The sequence below is a fragment of the Phycomyces blakesleeanus genome (assembly GCF_001638985.1).
Source record: "Phycomyces blakesleeanus NRRL 1555(-) unplaced genomic scaffold PHYBLscaffold_13, whole genome shotgun sequence".
Taxonomy (NCBI): Eukaryota; Fungi; Mucoromycota; class Mucoromycetes; order Mucorales; family Phycomycetaceae; genus Phycomyces; species Phycomyces blakesleeanus.
In genome coordinates this window covers 898,851-912,559 of record NW_017265146.1, presented here as the reverse complement: position 1 = coordinate 912,559, position 13,709 = coordinate 898,851, and the positions used below count along the sequence as shown (strand labels likewise).

At 36.5% G+C, this 13,709-nt stretch overlaps 4 protein-coding genes across 4 annotated transcripts; 3 read left to right on the top strand and 1 right to left on the bottom strand.

Annotated features, from left to right (window-relative positions):
- Positions 1 to 550: 550 nt before the first annotated feature.
- PHYBLDRAFT_65437 (hypothetical protein) lies at positions 551 to 3,210 on the top strand (the record flags this gene model as incomplete). Its single annotated transcript, XM_018441461.1, has 2 exons — positions 551 to 656; positions 1,646 to 3,210. 2 exons carry the CDS (start codon positions 551 to 553, stop codon positions 3,208 to 3,210), a joined length of 1,671 nt encoding a protein of 556 aa, XP_018290563.1.
- Positions 3,211 to 3,984: 774 nt separating this feature from the next.
- On the bottom strand, positions 3,985 to 6,494 carry PHYBLDRAFT_20911 (hypothetical protein; the record flags this gene model as incomplete). Its single annotated transcript, XM_018439745.1, has 9 exons — positions 3,985 to 4,137; positions 4,206 to 4,315; positions 4,397 to 5,529; positions 5,582 to 5,680; positions 5,750 to 5,842; positions 5,951 to 5,976; positions 6,072 to 6,104; positions 6,180 to 6,219; positions 6,310 to 6,494. The coding sequence occupies 9 exons, from the start codon at positions 6,492 to 6,494 to the stop codon at positions 3,985 to 3,987; spliced, it is 1,872 nt and encodes a 623-aa protein (XP_018290562.1).
- A 532-nt stretch (positions 6,495 to 7,026) lies between these two features.
- PHYBLDRAFT_169649 (hypothetical protein) lies at positions 7,027 to 7,733 on the top strand (the record flags this gene model as incomplete). The annotated part of the gene is made up of 4 exons (XM_018436123.1): positions 7,027 to 7,192; positions 7,245 to 7,333; positions 7,461 to 7,636; positions 7,712 to 7,733. The coding sequence occupies 4 exons, from the start codon at positions 7,027 to 7,029 to the stop codon at positions 7,731 to 7,733; spliced, it is 453 nt and encodes a 150-aa protein (XP_018290561.1).
- Positions 7,734 to 10,931: 3,198 nt separating this feature from the next.
- PHYBLDRAFT_21047 (hypothetical protein) lies at positions 10,932 to 13,690 on the top strand (the record flags this gene model as incomplete). Its single annotated transcript, XM_018439747.1, has 8 exons — positions 10,932 to 11,795; positions 12,420 to 12,608; positions 12,689 to 12,730; positions 12,811 to 12,864; positions 12,936 to 13,028; positions 13,078 to 13,295; positions 13,361 to 13,428; positions 13,494 to 13,690. 8 exons carry the CDS (start codon positions 10,932 to 10,934, stop codon positions 13,688 to 13,690), a joined length of 1,725 nt encoding a protein of 574 aa, XP_018290560.1.
- Positions 13,691 to 13,709: the final 19 nt, after the last annotated feature.

Below are 13,709 nucleotides of genomic sequence, written 5' to 3'. Positions count from 1 at the left end.
CCCTATTGCTCATCCCAATTGGGTGCACAATTACATTTTGAGTTTTCTGTGTGTAAGTAATCTATGAACTTGCTTTAAAAGTATAAAAGGTCAAAATATAAGAGCATCCACAGTGGTTTGAGTAAATTAACTGAAAATGTAAATTTAGATAGAAGATTTAGATTTTTTCATCCACAGCGGTTTATCTAACTAAAAGTTTTAGTTGAAATTTTTTCAATAATATTTAACAGATTCCTAAATTTAACATTCCACTGAAATATTCACGCAGTAAAAATATGCGACTTCAGGTTTAGACAAACCACTGTATATGGTCTCAGCTATCTCGTTTAAATGGGGGGGGGGGGGGGGGGTTGCTTTACTAAAGTATTTTAGGTATACATACCCCTGTGGATGCTCTAAGTTGTGTACAGAGTTATCCATTTCTTTATAATTGTTTTAAAAGAGTGAACATAAGTCACGTGCAGAGTGTCTCCCTTTTTTGATATAGAAGAAAGATAGACAGACCAAGCATTGCAGGGCAACGTCTTCTGACTCTAATTATGCTATCAATATGGTTATGAATATTCTTTATTTTACTGAGACTTGTTTATCTGTTGGCCATAATAAATCCGAGACCTCATCTGACTATGTTAACTGTATTGTCACTTCGCTCCAATGTAAAGTTTAACTTATATATATATTCAATGATGCTCTTGTCAGAAATGGCAGTGATAAATATGATGTAGTTTCTCCTAAGGATTGATATACATTCATGACCCTTGGCTCTTAATACACTCACTCATTCGAAGCACATTTTTTGCATTACTTGTAAAGTAATCTTTTAAACATAATTACAGAAGAGCAAGTATCAATATATTAAGCAAGCTGACAAGGCGTTTTACAGCAGAATGTAAATTTTATGGATCTGCTCAGTATCGAGGGCAAACTTATCTAATTTGATTTTTCTATATTTTCTTCTGAAATCTTGAAATAATTTAATTCTCTTGAAAATATATCTTTTTTAAAAGCCTTAATATACTTTTTCTCTGTATATATATTATCTACCTTGTATATTCTAACGGTATGGGAAGTAACTACCTGGGGGTGTGTATTATGTATTAGAAAGATTCTACGAGTTACGGTCTGCCTTGTGTCTCTTGATAACAATTCTTTCTTTTTTCTAAAATCTTAGCATCATTTAATATAACAAGAGGTCTAGTTTAACCTTTCTTTGGAGAGGTAATTGATTTAGAGAAATACACACGGGGTTTTTGCATTTGTTCTTAAAAAGGAAGAAAAAAAGTAAGGTTGGGTCGGAAGTAAGCCAATTTTATCTGAAGGAATATGTTCAAATTTACTATATCTATCCATTCATTGTAGACTTTTAAAAGATAGCAAATAGACTGAGAAATTGTTAAAAGTTGTAAGACATTTCTCTATATTCATATTCTAAACTTCTGTTGTTGCTGTATATTTGATTCAGAATATACCAGAAATACCCTTGCGTCTTTTGTTTCAATTCAATAAATTGTACATTTGACAACCAGCGTAACCACCACGATTTCAATTGGCTGTTTTAGTTACACAGTCCAATCTACTACAATTGCTTAAAGTTCACTGTACAGATACCCTTTTTTTTCCCTCCATTTGTAAATTCCTTAAAAAGCATCGATCCTTTTCATGTCTGTAAATAATCTACCTTTTGAGATCCTTGCCCGAATTGCTGACTTTATTCCCGCCAGGGACAGATCAACATGCATTCTGATTTGTAAAACATGGTTAATGGCTTTTCTTAAATCCTCATGGAAAGAAATTAGCATTAGCAACAAGAACCTAAGATGCATCGGTCGTATACGCATGTCCGACGAAAAGTTTGACGAGAAGTACGGCAGACATGTCAGATCATTAACGCTGCAACCACAACTGAAAGCAACTCTCAAACAACTGTATTCACTGCAGAGAAGGTTTCAACATATCCGACGTCTTTCTATCCAGGTTGGAGGATTGAAATTTACAAAGAACAACCAGATAGTTGATTGGTCACGGTGGAAGCTTCTGGTAGACTTGAGCATCTTTGTAGATAATGGCTATCTTGAGTATAGTCGGACCAAAATTCTCTCGGCATTATCACATCTACCTCTCCTTCATCGATTGACTCTTCAAGGCAAAATCGGGAACACATGGACATTTCTTGACTGGAGCGACTTTGAAAAGATTCACACTATGCTACCAAAACTGGAATATTTATCAACAAATATATATCTTTGGGAGATAACTGCAACCGAAGTGGCATCCTTGGCAAAAATCAAGCCTGCAAACAATCTAAAATATCTGGAAGTAACACTCATAAACACCGAACATCGATGGCTTGTTTATTTCGCCCGAAAGTATCCAAATGCTCATACTGTCGTATGTAGCACCGGTTGCAGACGTGAGAAGAATGCCCTTTTTCAAGACGAGCTAGCCTCATTACTTGCAGGTATTCCGGATATTTTCCCTCGCTTACATACAGTCGATCTAGTAGGATTCGACATGAATCCTTCATGTAGCGTAACTCTGTGGAGCTTCTTTTGTAACCCAAGCATCCGGATAAAGTCCTCCACAGCTGGAGTTCGCATTAATGAGCCTATGCCAGACTCTGTCCAATACTTTGTTGATAAATCTCTAAATGCTTACTCAAAGACACTCGAGGATGCCCAGATTGTCATATCTTCATATGCAAATCAAGTATTCACCACACTCACATTCAATCCGTATCCCCACTTGGTCACATTGAGCGCACGGATGTCGTGTGTAAATATTGAACTAGATCTGCTCTTGACTCAATGTCCTGTATTGAGGCAGGTTCATATTGTTGAAGGAACTCTCACACTTAGCCCGGGTGCTTCTAAAATTTGCGAGCCCCACGGATTATATCACTTTTCATTACACAACGCAACCATTCCACCCGAGGCAATGAACTATCTTTCTTTCCGCTGCAAAAGTATAAGACGCATGTGCTTACACAAGACTGTTATGGATGAAGGCGCTTTTAAAGATGATGGAACTGTCAGTCTTGATATGCCTTATACCCGATTGTGGCTGGTACAAAGATCGCCTACCGTTACATATCCACAAAGATATTATGTCGAAAACAAGCTTTTATTTGAAGTCGAAAGAGATACTAAGACGTATGACACTCGATTGAAAGAACTTGATATTGATAATATTTTGATATGTATCTGGGAATGAGATTTCATGTTCATTTTAATTGTTTTTTTTTTAAGTTGTATAATCTCACAGCACATAGACATTCTTATATATACTAGATAGCGGGAGATGTGTAGCATGTGCTTACTAAGAAAAAAAATGTAATAAACCTAGAGAAAATTTATTAGAGACAAAGTAACCTACATAAAAGGGGGTTTGTGTTAAGACTTTATTGAAGTTTTTTTTTTTTTGAAATAGTTATTTTTTCTTATAGTGTATCCTAAAGGTATCAGCTCAAATATTAAACCACTTACAAAGCGAATTCTCGAAATCAATGATTTCAAGTACTGTTCCACAGATTTGATTAATTTGCTCTGTTTATTAGTTCCCTAAGCGTATGCTTCCTCAAGGACCCAGGCGTGAAAGAGACCATCTTCGACTATGGGTTAGAGTGGTTGAAGAAATTTGCTTTCAAGTATTCAACACTATATTAATGATAACAATCTATTTGATATTTACCGACCAACTGAGGTAGACATGCCTTTGTCACGCATATAATATTTTCTTGATGTATGATATGTACTCCAAACCCAACTTTATTTTAAACGGAATTAAAATAAAAATAAAAGTTCTACAAAGCAATAGCGTGGTATACATAAGCGTATGATCTAGACCAAAAAAATACGTATATTCCCATATATTCTATCAAAATAAACATACAAAAAAAACTTTCAAGATTAAATAGAAAAAATAACAAGATATATTATAAAAGATATAAGGAGGTATATTACTAGCTTTCTTTGAAGTTTTAAAGAATTAGGCCTCAGTAGGAGGGGGAGGAGGTGTTGATATAGGAAGAGTGAAGTATGTCCTGACATCTGCCTCCATAGTCAGGCCATGAAACATAAGAAGAATTTCCGGAGACACATAAATACTTTCCGGCAATGCAGGAGAAGACGTTGGGAAAGACTAAGGATCGATATGAGTAAAGAGATCACTTTTCTCTGGACATCCGAAATATCGGCGTAAGATCTTACCTTGTCATCCTTGAATGAAGAGTGACATCGCAAAATAATACTGCACAAAACAAATCGTACTATAAAGGTCCACAAGAACTCATCGGACATGAATCGTTTAATGAAAGGATCTAGATTAATTTGTATAAAAGTGAGTCTAAATGTCAAGCATTGTGTTTTATTACAAGAAGTATATTCCCGGCTTTCTTTACCTAGACCTGTCTCAGCTATTAGGCTTTCACCTATCTTTCGTTCCATACTTGTAATTATGGCTACACATTGATCCCATTTGTCTTGATCGAGATTACCAATATCAGAAATAGAACAGAATCCAAGAAGGGGAGTGTGAAGAAATAAGGTGAAAAGACTTCCGATTTCACTTTTGTCCTGTACAGACGAAGGATATTCAATAGGGGATAAAAGGCACATCACGGGCTGGTCAAACAAATTTGGCATATTCTTAAATGCCACGCTATTGTCACTGTCAACAATCAAGAATAATGGTTTGCGTGTAAATGGTAATAGATCAGCCGGATTCAAACAATGGATAGACAGCGCAGTATCTACACGGTCAGCAGTCGCTTTACGTTGGGCAGTTGTAACTCCACCACTGTACAATGGCATCCGCATCTCAGGGTAGGTACAGCCATCTGCTGACAAGTAAAGTAAAAGAGCCGAATTTTCTCCAACATCCTTGTAAGCCGTGGCGATATAGACCATCAATTGGCTCAGCGGAGGGCGATATAGAAGATATTTGTGTGGGTTTGTACGCTTTATGGCCTTTTCAGAAGGAACAGAAAGCTGATTCTGATTTGTATTCTGGGCTATGGTAGTTCGTGCAGCAGTCGGTGCTGCAAGACCTTCATCTTTTTCTTTCTTCTCGTTTGCGAGTGAGTACTGATCCATGGATCTAGTATTGGATCGAATAGTCTTTTGGACCGGCTGGCGCTCGAGTGACTGTAACATGCGATACATGTCCAAGGTGAGCTCGGAAAATTTGATCTGCTTTTGATAGTTTCCAACTAGGATAGCTTCTTGTAATCTAAGTCTTTGACGGCCAGTTTCTTTTTCCCTGGGGCTTGGCAAAAGACGATGAATTATAGCTACAGGAGTTCGATCCCCTCGAATAGGAACAAGCTTCTTTTCCGCCTCCATAAATGTCGTTATTTCGTCTAACACCAACTGCCATTCTTTTGCATCCGGCGGCTTGAAACTTTTTGCATATTCTTCTACAAGCCCCTCAAGTTCACTCGTGAGCATCCGAATTGTATCATCCTTATTGAGTAGCAAGCAGACGACAATAAATCGGGCATAATAGCGCAGTTTCTTGATCATCAAGGCAGGGCTAATATCATGCATAAATAACATACCCAACTAAAACCAAAACCGGGACTTACTTTTTCACTTCCAATATGTCTTTGAAATACTGTCTTTCATGAACGGCTTCGTAAAATACATATGCCTCATGCAGATAATTGGTTTCACTAGTTCTAAGACTTTTGAATATAAATGTATTAATATCCTGCTTGATAGTAAAATATCTTCAGAAGACTCGCTTTACTTACTAGTAATGGTAGTAAAGCTGACCAACCTTGCTTGCGATCTCTCCTACTTCCCATCGTTTGAGTCCATAGTTATTCTTGTTTTCTAGAATAGGCCTAAAGGTTTTTATTATAGAAATAAGGAACATTTAAGATACGTTACTCTTGAGTTATTACACGCACGCAATCCCTTTCCATATTTCTTTAATATTATTTTATTCTTACCTATGTGCTTGTTGAAACCTCCACAACTATTTAACATTATTTTTTTATGAGTACCATAATATATGCTTACACAATAGATCCCTTGAAGATTTCAATAAGTTACTATTAGTATTTATTTTACCTTTGTGTAAACTTCAAACGTCTTTTCAAAGTACTGTATATCATATGTGTAACATCAAGAAAGACGTATGAGATATAGCATCACTTATTTTTTAATATCTCCATTTACCGGTCTCCATTGACGATGGCTGCCAGTAGGTGGTAAATCTCTATATATATATATACACATATTTTGACCGTATATTACTATTAACAAAAAACGAAATAGATCCATACTAACGATATACTATCTAATTTACCTGAGGCCGCTAAATAAACTTTGGCTTTTTTCCAAAAGATATTGGAACTCTTCAACTAATTTCTGTTGACGTATAGCGTCTTCGTCAGCAGCCACAGCAGCAGCGGCAGCGGCGGCGGCAGTGGAGGTAGCAGTGGAATTGGTTGTATTAGAGGGTGGATTGGGCTGGTTGGTTGGAATGTCCATTACAGATGACTTGTCCGATTTGACTTGATCATTCACCAAATTCATAATGGTAGGTTTAGCCTCTGAGTACCTTGTGTATGTGTTTGATTTCTTCTTTATTTTGTGACGGTAAAGCTACGGTGACCAGGAGTCATGGTTACCTGGATTAGCTGCAGTCAGAGAAGATACGCTCGGTTGAGTTGTAAGAGCATGACTAAGGGCAGCAAGTTTTGGTTGGGTTGTATTTTCTTGAATAGATGCCGTAGCCATCTGTCCCTGTAAGTTTTCCATCCTTAAAAAAAATAGTCCTTCTTCTGCCTTGTAGTCTTCTCTTATAAATAAATATGCTTAGAGAAGAAAGAAGTGAGAGAAAAAAAGAGGAAACGAAGAAGAAATTTAACTATTTGTATGCAAAAGATGGACGGGGTTTTCTTTTTATTTTATATTCTTCTTCTCTCTCTCTGTCTTGCTGCATCTTTAAAGATGACCAAAGTGCAGGTCGTGACTGCCTGTCAAAACGTATCCTGTCTTGCAAATCCTCTTTACTTTTGAAATGAAAAAGAACGAACGAGCCAGGCAACCACAGATCCGATACGATCCCGGAGCACAACAGAAGCACCTCAGGCGACATCTTGAATCTCTCGAACGAGATAATCATCAGTCGCTTAATGATGTTGAAGGGTTGATTAGTATAGCTCTTGATGCACAAGAAGAAGAAGGTTTGGTCAGCCTCATTATGATTTGACGTATTCAGACTTTCTATACATCTAGGCATCTCTTTACGAAAAACAAGGCACAAAAGTGGAAGAGCAAGTATATACTCTTCAAAAACAAATCTGAATGTGCTTTTGGAAGATGCCGTAAGTAAATGATAAACTTTGATAGTTTTTTTTTGCGTATTGTACACATGTATATATCTATATATTTATATGAATGTATAGTTTGGTGGACTTACTGTGATCACACATATTTTATATACACATTTAGCATCTTGAGGACTTGTCTCCAGACGTGGCATCCTATATTACATGTAACGCAGAGCCATCGCGATATCCCCCTCGTCATTTTTGCTCAGTGTGTGGATTTCCTAGTAACTATAAATGTACACGCTGTGGAATGAAATATTGCTCAGTAAAATGTTTGGGGATACATAATGAAACAAGGTAAAAAAATTAAGTTAGCCAAAGAGTGCATCAAAAATCATTTGATTAAACATACTTCTTGTTCTATTAACATAGATGCCTCAAATGGACAGCCTAGGTATTTAGTTTAGTTGGTAAGGGTAATGGCAAAAAATAAACTACCAATACCAAGAGGTTAGTTTTCTTTTATAAAGAATGTATATAAAGCCTTCATTGTTGTTTCGCTTAAAGAGAAAGTAGTATTTGACCAATCCCAAATCACAACATGAAGTATAAAATAAATGAAAGGGGTGCATAATGATAAACAATAAAGTGGTTGTTCGATTTCCCCTTTTTCTTCTTCGTCTTTAATACATTTGGTGTGGACAGATTAAAAGTTAAAAAAAAGGGCAAAATTCTTAATCGACTCTAATTAGCTAGTTTTCTTCCATTATCACTAGGATTGAAAAGAGATGCATTTTTTTAATGGATAAGATGTGCCGTATAATGAGAGGTCTATAAAAACTCGCAATAAAAGGTTCTCACTTAATGACAGAGACGGGATTATATGGACAATTTTATCTAATATGTATTTTGAACTAATTTTGAACTTTTTTTTTTAAAAAAAAAAGGTGTGGACAGCCATAATTTAGTCTGATTGACTAAGTTCTGGATGAAGTTGTTTTACCCTTTTTTTGCCCTTTTTTGAACTTTTAGTCTGTCCACACCAAATGAATATTATATCAACTATGGAAAAGTTGACTATACTGTAGTTCTTACTTGCTATTGATATATAGGTTATCTTTAAGATCCAACGTTCTTTTCGGTCTACAATATATATTTTCTAAAGTTGCTCACTTATAGATGTGTCTGAGGATAAAATATCAAGGTTTCCAATAAAAATTGCAGTGAATTATAATTCACTGTTCCATTGATATAATATACATTCTTGATATACAATTTTCAGAAATGTTACTGCTAGAGGGTGATTATGTTTGCAAAAATTAGTTCTATGATGTTGTGTAAATATCACCACTAGGACTCAATCAATCTTAACCATCTTGCGGTATGAAGAAACTGCAGAAGACCAAGTTAAATTCTCTTGTGAGATAATAGCAGTTTTTTTTTGTAGAGCTTTGTAGAGAGCAAATTGAAACAAACATAGAAGCATTTATATCCAACTCAGATTGCACCATATGCCTGGAGTTGAAATGATGAAATATTAAAGAGTACAATGAATGAGTACTCTTTTAACCTGCTACTGTTATATATGTATAAGTACATATATAATATATACATTCTCATTACACTAAAAGATCGATGAAATATATAATATACTTTTATCAAATGAACCAATTCATACTGTGCCTGAATTGGTGAATAGCCATAGACATTTGACATGTCTTCATTTTACTATGCGATGTATGCAAATCTACCTCATTACATAAGGTCAGGGCGTGCAGTCACTGCACATGTGTATCATAGTCATAACACTGAATAGGAACTATATTAATTTTTTGTTTTATTTATTTATTTATTTATTTATCAATCTCAAAATAAGGATCCGACAAACAGACAATAAATAACTTTGGTTACTTAGTATTTTTATACTTCATTCATGCATTCTTATTATTCACTATCCCAACTACATAGTGCCTTGGTTTGCAATGTAGACCTTTTTAAATATACATTTTATCAAATATATATAACCAGGTATAGACATAAGCTGTCATTTTTTTTTAAAAAATTCTTTCTTTATATAAGAGTCTTAATAAACTCCTTGACCAAACACAATGAAATAAATGCTTTATAAAGAAAGGAGATAAAGAAGCTTAAGAGGCAAGTCACGCATATACATTTTTTTTAAAAAAAAAAAACCTTTTTTTCTTCTTCTTCTTTTTAAACACCTTTCATTCATTTTTTTATTTTATTTTTATTACAACCCATTAAGCATTATCTGTTGTTTTTTTTGCAGTAATCAGTTTAATAAAGCTTTCTGTAATCCACAATGATACCTCCAAGATCGCCAATGGCTTCAAATGAGGCTGGAATGTCATCTCTCAAAATACTTGACACATCGGAAGGCACACCTCGACCTAAAATGGCAATCAAGGATATTCTTAAAAGAAAAATACCGACAATTGGGTCAAACGAATCTCCTCAAAGAAACACCTCTCTCAAACAAACTGCATTACCATTCGTATTAAAATCTGCGGCAGCAGCAAAATCTAGTCCACACAGCACTTTATCGCGTTACGGAAAGGAGGTTGATGAGATTTCTAGCCAATTGCAGAAACCAGCACTCCTAAAAAACGGAGCGAATCAAGAGGAAAATTCGGTAGGCAGAGAATTACGCAAGCGTAAACCTGCTCAAGTCCAGAAAAGCGAAGAAACAGACTCGGATTATGATGATGTCTTTGAAGATAATATTGGCCGAGATAGACAGCAGGGCGATCACTCGGCTTCTGAAGAAGAAGACGATGAATCAATTACCTACAACAAGCGACAGAACAAAAAGCGAGCCACTATTATGGATAGTGATATCGACGATGATGACGACGAATATGTGGACGAACAAGTGAAGAAGGAGCGTCGACAGGATACAGTTATTGCTGCACCTGAGAAGGTTTCAATGCTCCGATCCATATTTCCTCATCTTAGTATTAAAGTAATTGAGGATGCATTACGAACTCATGGAGAAAGTGTCGTTAGGGCTTGTCAAGCACTCGCTGCTCATATAACAGAAAATCACCGAAGAAACCCTGCTCAACTTCTGGCAGGTTCCAACGAAGGATATTCTAAACGAGAAGCACCAAGATCATTATCGACATCAGTAGCAGCTAGTCCAGCACCGCCGGTGATACAAACAAACCGGCCTAGAAAGAGATTACGACAAAAAAGACAGATGGGTAGCTCTGATTCTGAGGATGATACCACTCAAGAAGTCAATCAAGCAGCAAAACGAGTGGAGGAAGTACGCAAATTCAACCAAGTGCTCAGATTTTATAACACCGCGAGTATTCAAGAAATTCAGGATGTCACAGGCTGTACAGAAAAGATTGCACAACGTATGATTGATCAGCGGCCGATTCTTAATGCAAATGACTTTGATGAAAAGATAAAATCTACAGCTGGATTGTCAAAGAGATTTATCACGTCTTATGTTGAAGTACTGGATGGTTATATGGCCGTAGACCGGATTATTGAAGAGATTGAACGGCTTGGAGGAGACTTGTCTTCGATCCTTGACGTTTGGAAAAATATGCAGATCCCCGATGACACAAATGACGCCAAAATCACATCTGTGGACACCAATTCCGAACTTTACAAAGATGCTATGAATGGATACCTGCACATCCAACCGTCCACAATCAAGACGATCAACTTAAAAAATTACCAGCTGCTAGGTATTAACTGGCTACTTATGTTGTACCGTAAGAACATTTCGTGCATCTTGGCTGATGAGATGGGGCTTGGAAAGACTGCTCAGGTCATTGGATTTCTTGCGCGTCTCAAAGAAATTGGGGACAATGGTCTACATTTGATTGTCGTGCCTGCTTCTACATTGACCAACTGGATGCGAGAAATCGAGCGATTTTGTCCAGAACTCAAAGTACTTTGTTATTATGATAAAGCAGAAGTTAGACGCGAGCTCCAAGATTTGATTCTTCACAATCCTGACCACGGGTATAATATCGTCTTGACAAGCTATACTATTGCTACTCAATCCAAAGAAGACCGCAGTGCTTTAAAGAAAATGAAGTTTAAATCCCTGATTCTCGATGAGGGTCATATGATCAAAAACTGTACTTCAGCACGTTATTCTTCCCTCATGTCGTATAAGATTCCTTTCCGACTTTTGGTTACAGGAACACCTCTTCAAAACAACCTTCAGGAACTTGTGTCGCTCTTGATATTTATTATGCCGGAGATGTTCGCAGAATTTGAAGATGAAGTGAGAACTATCTTCAAGATTAAGTCCATGACTACAGCCGAAGATACTGAGAAAGAGAAAGACGAATCTAATCAGTCCCGAACAAAACAAAGCTCAGTGCAGATTCTGTCCCAAAAACGCATTGCACGAGCCAAGAAAATGATGACACCATTCGTATTACGCCGTAAAAAAGAAGATGTATTGAAAGACCTGCCCAAAAAGACCCGTGTTGTCGAGAAATGTAAAATGACAGAACGCCAGAAGGAAGTGTATGACACTATTCTACAAAAGACAACAAAGGCATATACCAATGCCATGGAGGCTAAAATGGAAGCCAAGCTTGCAAAGGGAGACACGAAAGGATTTAAGGGGATTAAAGCAGAAGCCGAAGAACTCAAAGAGGCATCCAAATATTTCACAAAAGATGAGCTTATGGAGATTGATGAAAAGTCTGACGCAGAGGATATTGATGAGAATTCCAAAACAATTAAGACCGAAAAATCTGAAGTCAGGGGTATTGATGAAGATGCGCGACCAATTAAGATTGAAAAGTCTGAAGAAGAGTATATTTATGGAAATGCTAAGCCAATTAAAACCGAAAAGGCTGTCAAGGCTGTCAAATTGGTCAATGGGAAATTTGTAACTGAAGGAAATTCAGACGATCAAAACGAACCTTCTGCTCAAGGATCGGTAGATTCAGACCAAGACTCTGAATTCGAAGAAAACAACGGGTCGGATCAAGACTCTGATGACTATATCCCTTCATCACGACCAACTGTAGCAGGTGAAAAGCGCCAAAAACGCAGTACTAGAAGCACTGTGTCAGCCGCAAACAAGAGCCGAAAAACTTCAGAGGTGTCTAAAAAGAAAATCAAGTCTGAAGAATCCAAGCATTTACTTTTATCAGAAATCAAGCATGAATCTGACGATGAGGCACCTGCAGCTGGAGAGAACGATGAAAACTTTTCCAATATTTCCAATATGATTATTCATCTTCGTAAAGCAGCAGACCATCCACTGCTTTTTAGATATATCTACAACGACAAAAAGATCCGTAAGATGGCAAAGGCAATCATGAGGGTCAGTATCAGCTATACGATTTTATATAAAGCTATATAACTATCTTTTCCTGTATACTCAATATTGTCTCTCATTTACAGGAAGAAAGATACTGGGATGCTGACGAAGATTACATCTACGAGGTAAAGACAAATAAATAAATAAAAAAGGGACAATATATTTGATGCTTTAACAATCAAAATTAACGATAAATTTTATTTAGGATATGTCTTATATGAATGATTTTGAGTTGAGTAAGCTCTGCGAGGCACATAGAGTAAGTATGCGTTTTTTTTTTTAAAAAAAACTTCAAGGAACATACAAGATTAACAGTTATTGCATGTATAGACCATTTCATCGTTCAAGCTAAAGGATGAGGAATGGATGGATTCTGGAAAGGTTGAAAAACTAAAGGTTCTGCTACCCGAGATGAAAGCAAAGGTAAATTGACCCTTTTGCTGGTACAATTGCTAACTCGCATTTACTCTAGAAACAAAAAGTCCTGATCTTCTCCCAATTCACTCGTATGCTGGATATTCTTGAGCTGGTTATGAATACACTTGAGATCCGTTATTTGCGAATGGATGGCTCGACAAAGGTTACCGAAAGACAAACTACCATAGATTCATTCAATGAGAATCCCGAGTTTGATGTATTCTTATTGAGTACAAAGGCTGGTGGCTTTGGTATTAATTTAACTGGTGCAAAGTAAGTTTCTTGTGATTTAGATAAAGTAAATCTTGAAGTGGATCTTACTAACCATTTGTTTATAGCGTGGTTATCCTTTATGACCATGATTTCAACCCCCAGACTGATAGACAAGCCGAAGATCGTGCGCATCGTAAGTGTAACTGTGATTTGATTTACTATTTTGCGTACTAATTTGATATCTTTTAAAATAAACAGGTGTCGGACAAACCAAAGATGTTACTGTTTACAAATTAATGTCTGAAAACACGATTGAAGAGTATATTCTTGAGATGGCTGAACTCAAGTTGCGTCTTGATGACACAATCTCTTCTAAAGCTCCACGAGAGGAAGATTCTATAGCATCAAATATGCAGAGTTTGCTCAAGAGAACTCTTATGGCTTCCACTAATTAAGTCCAATCATCTATCATAC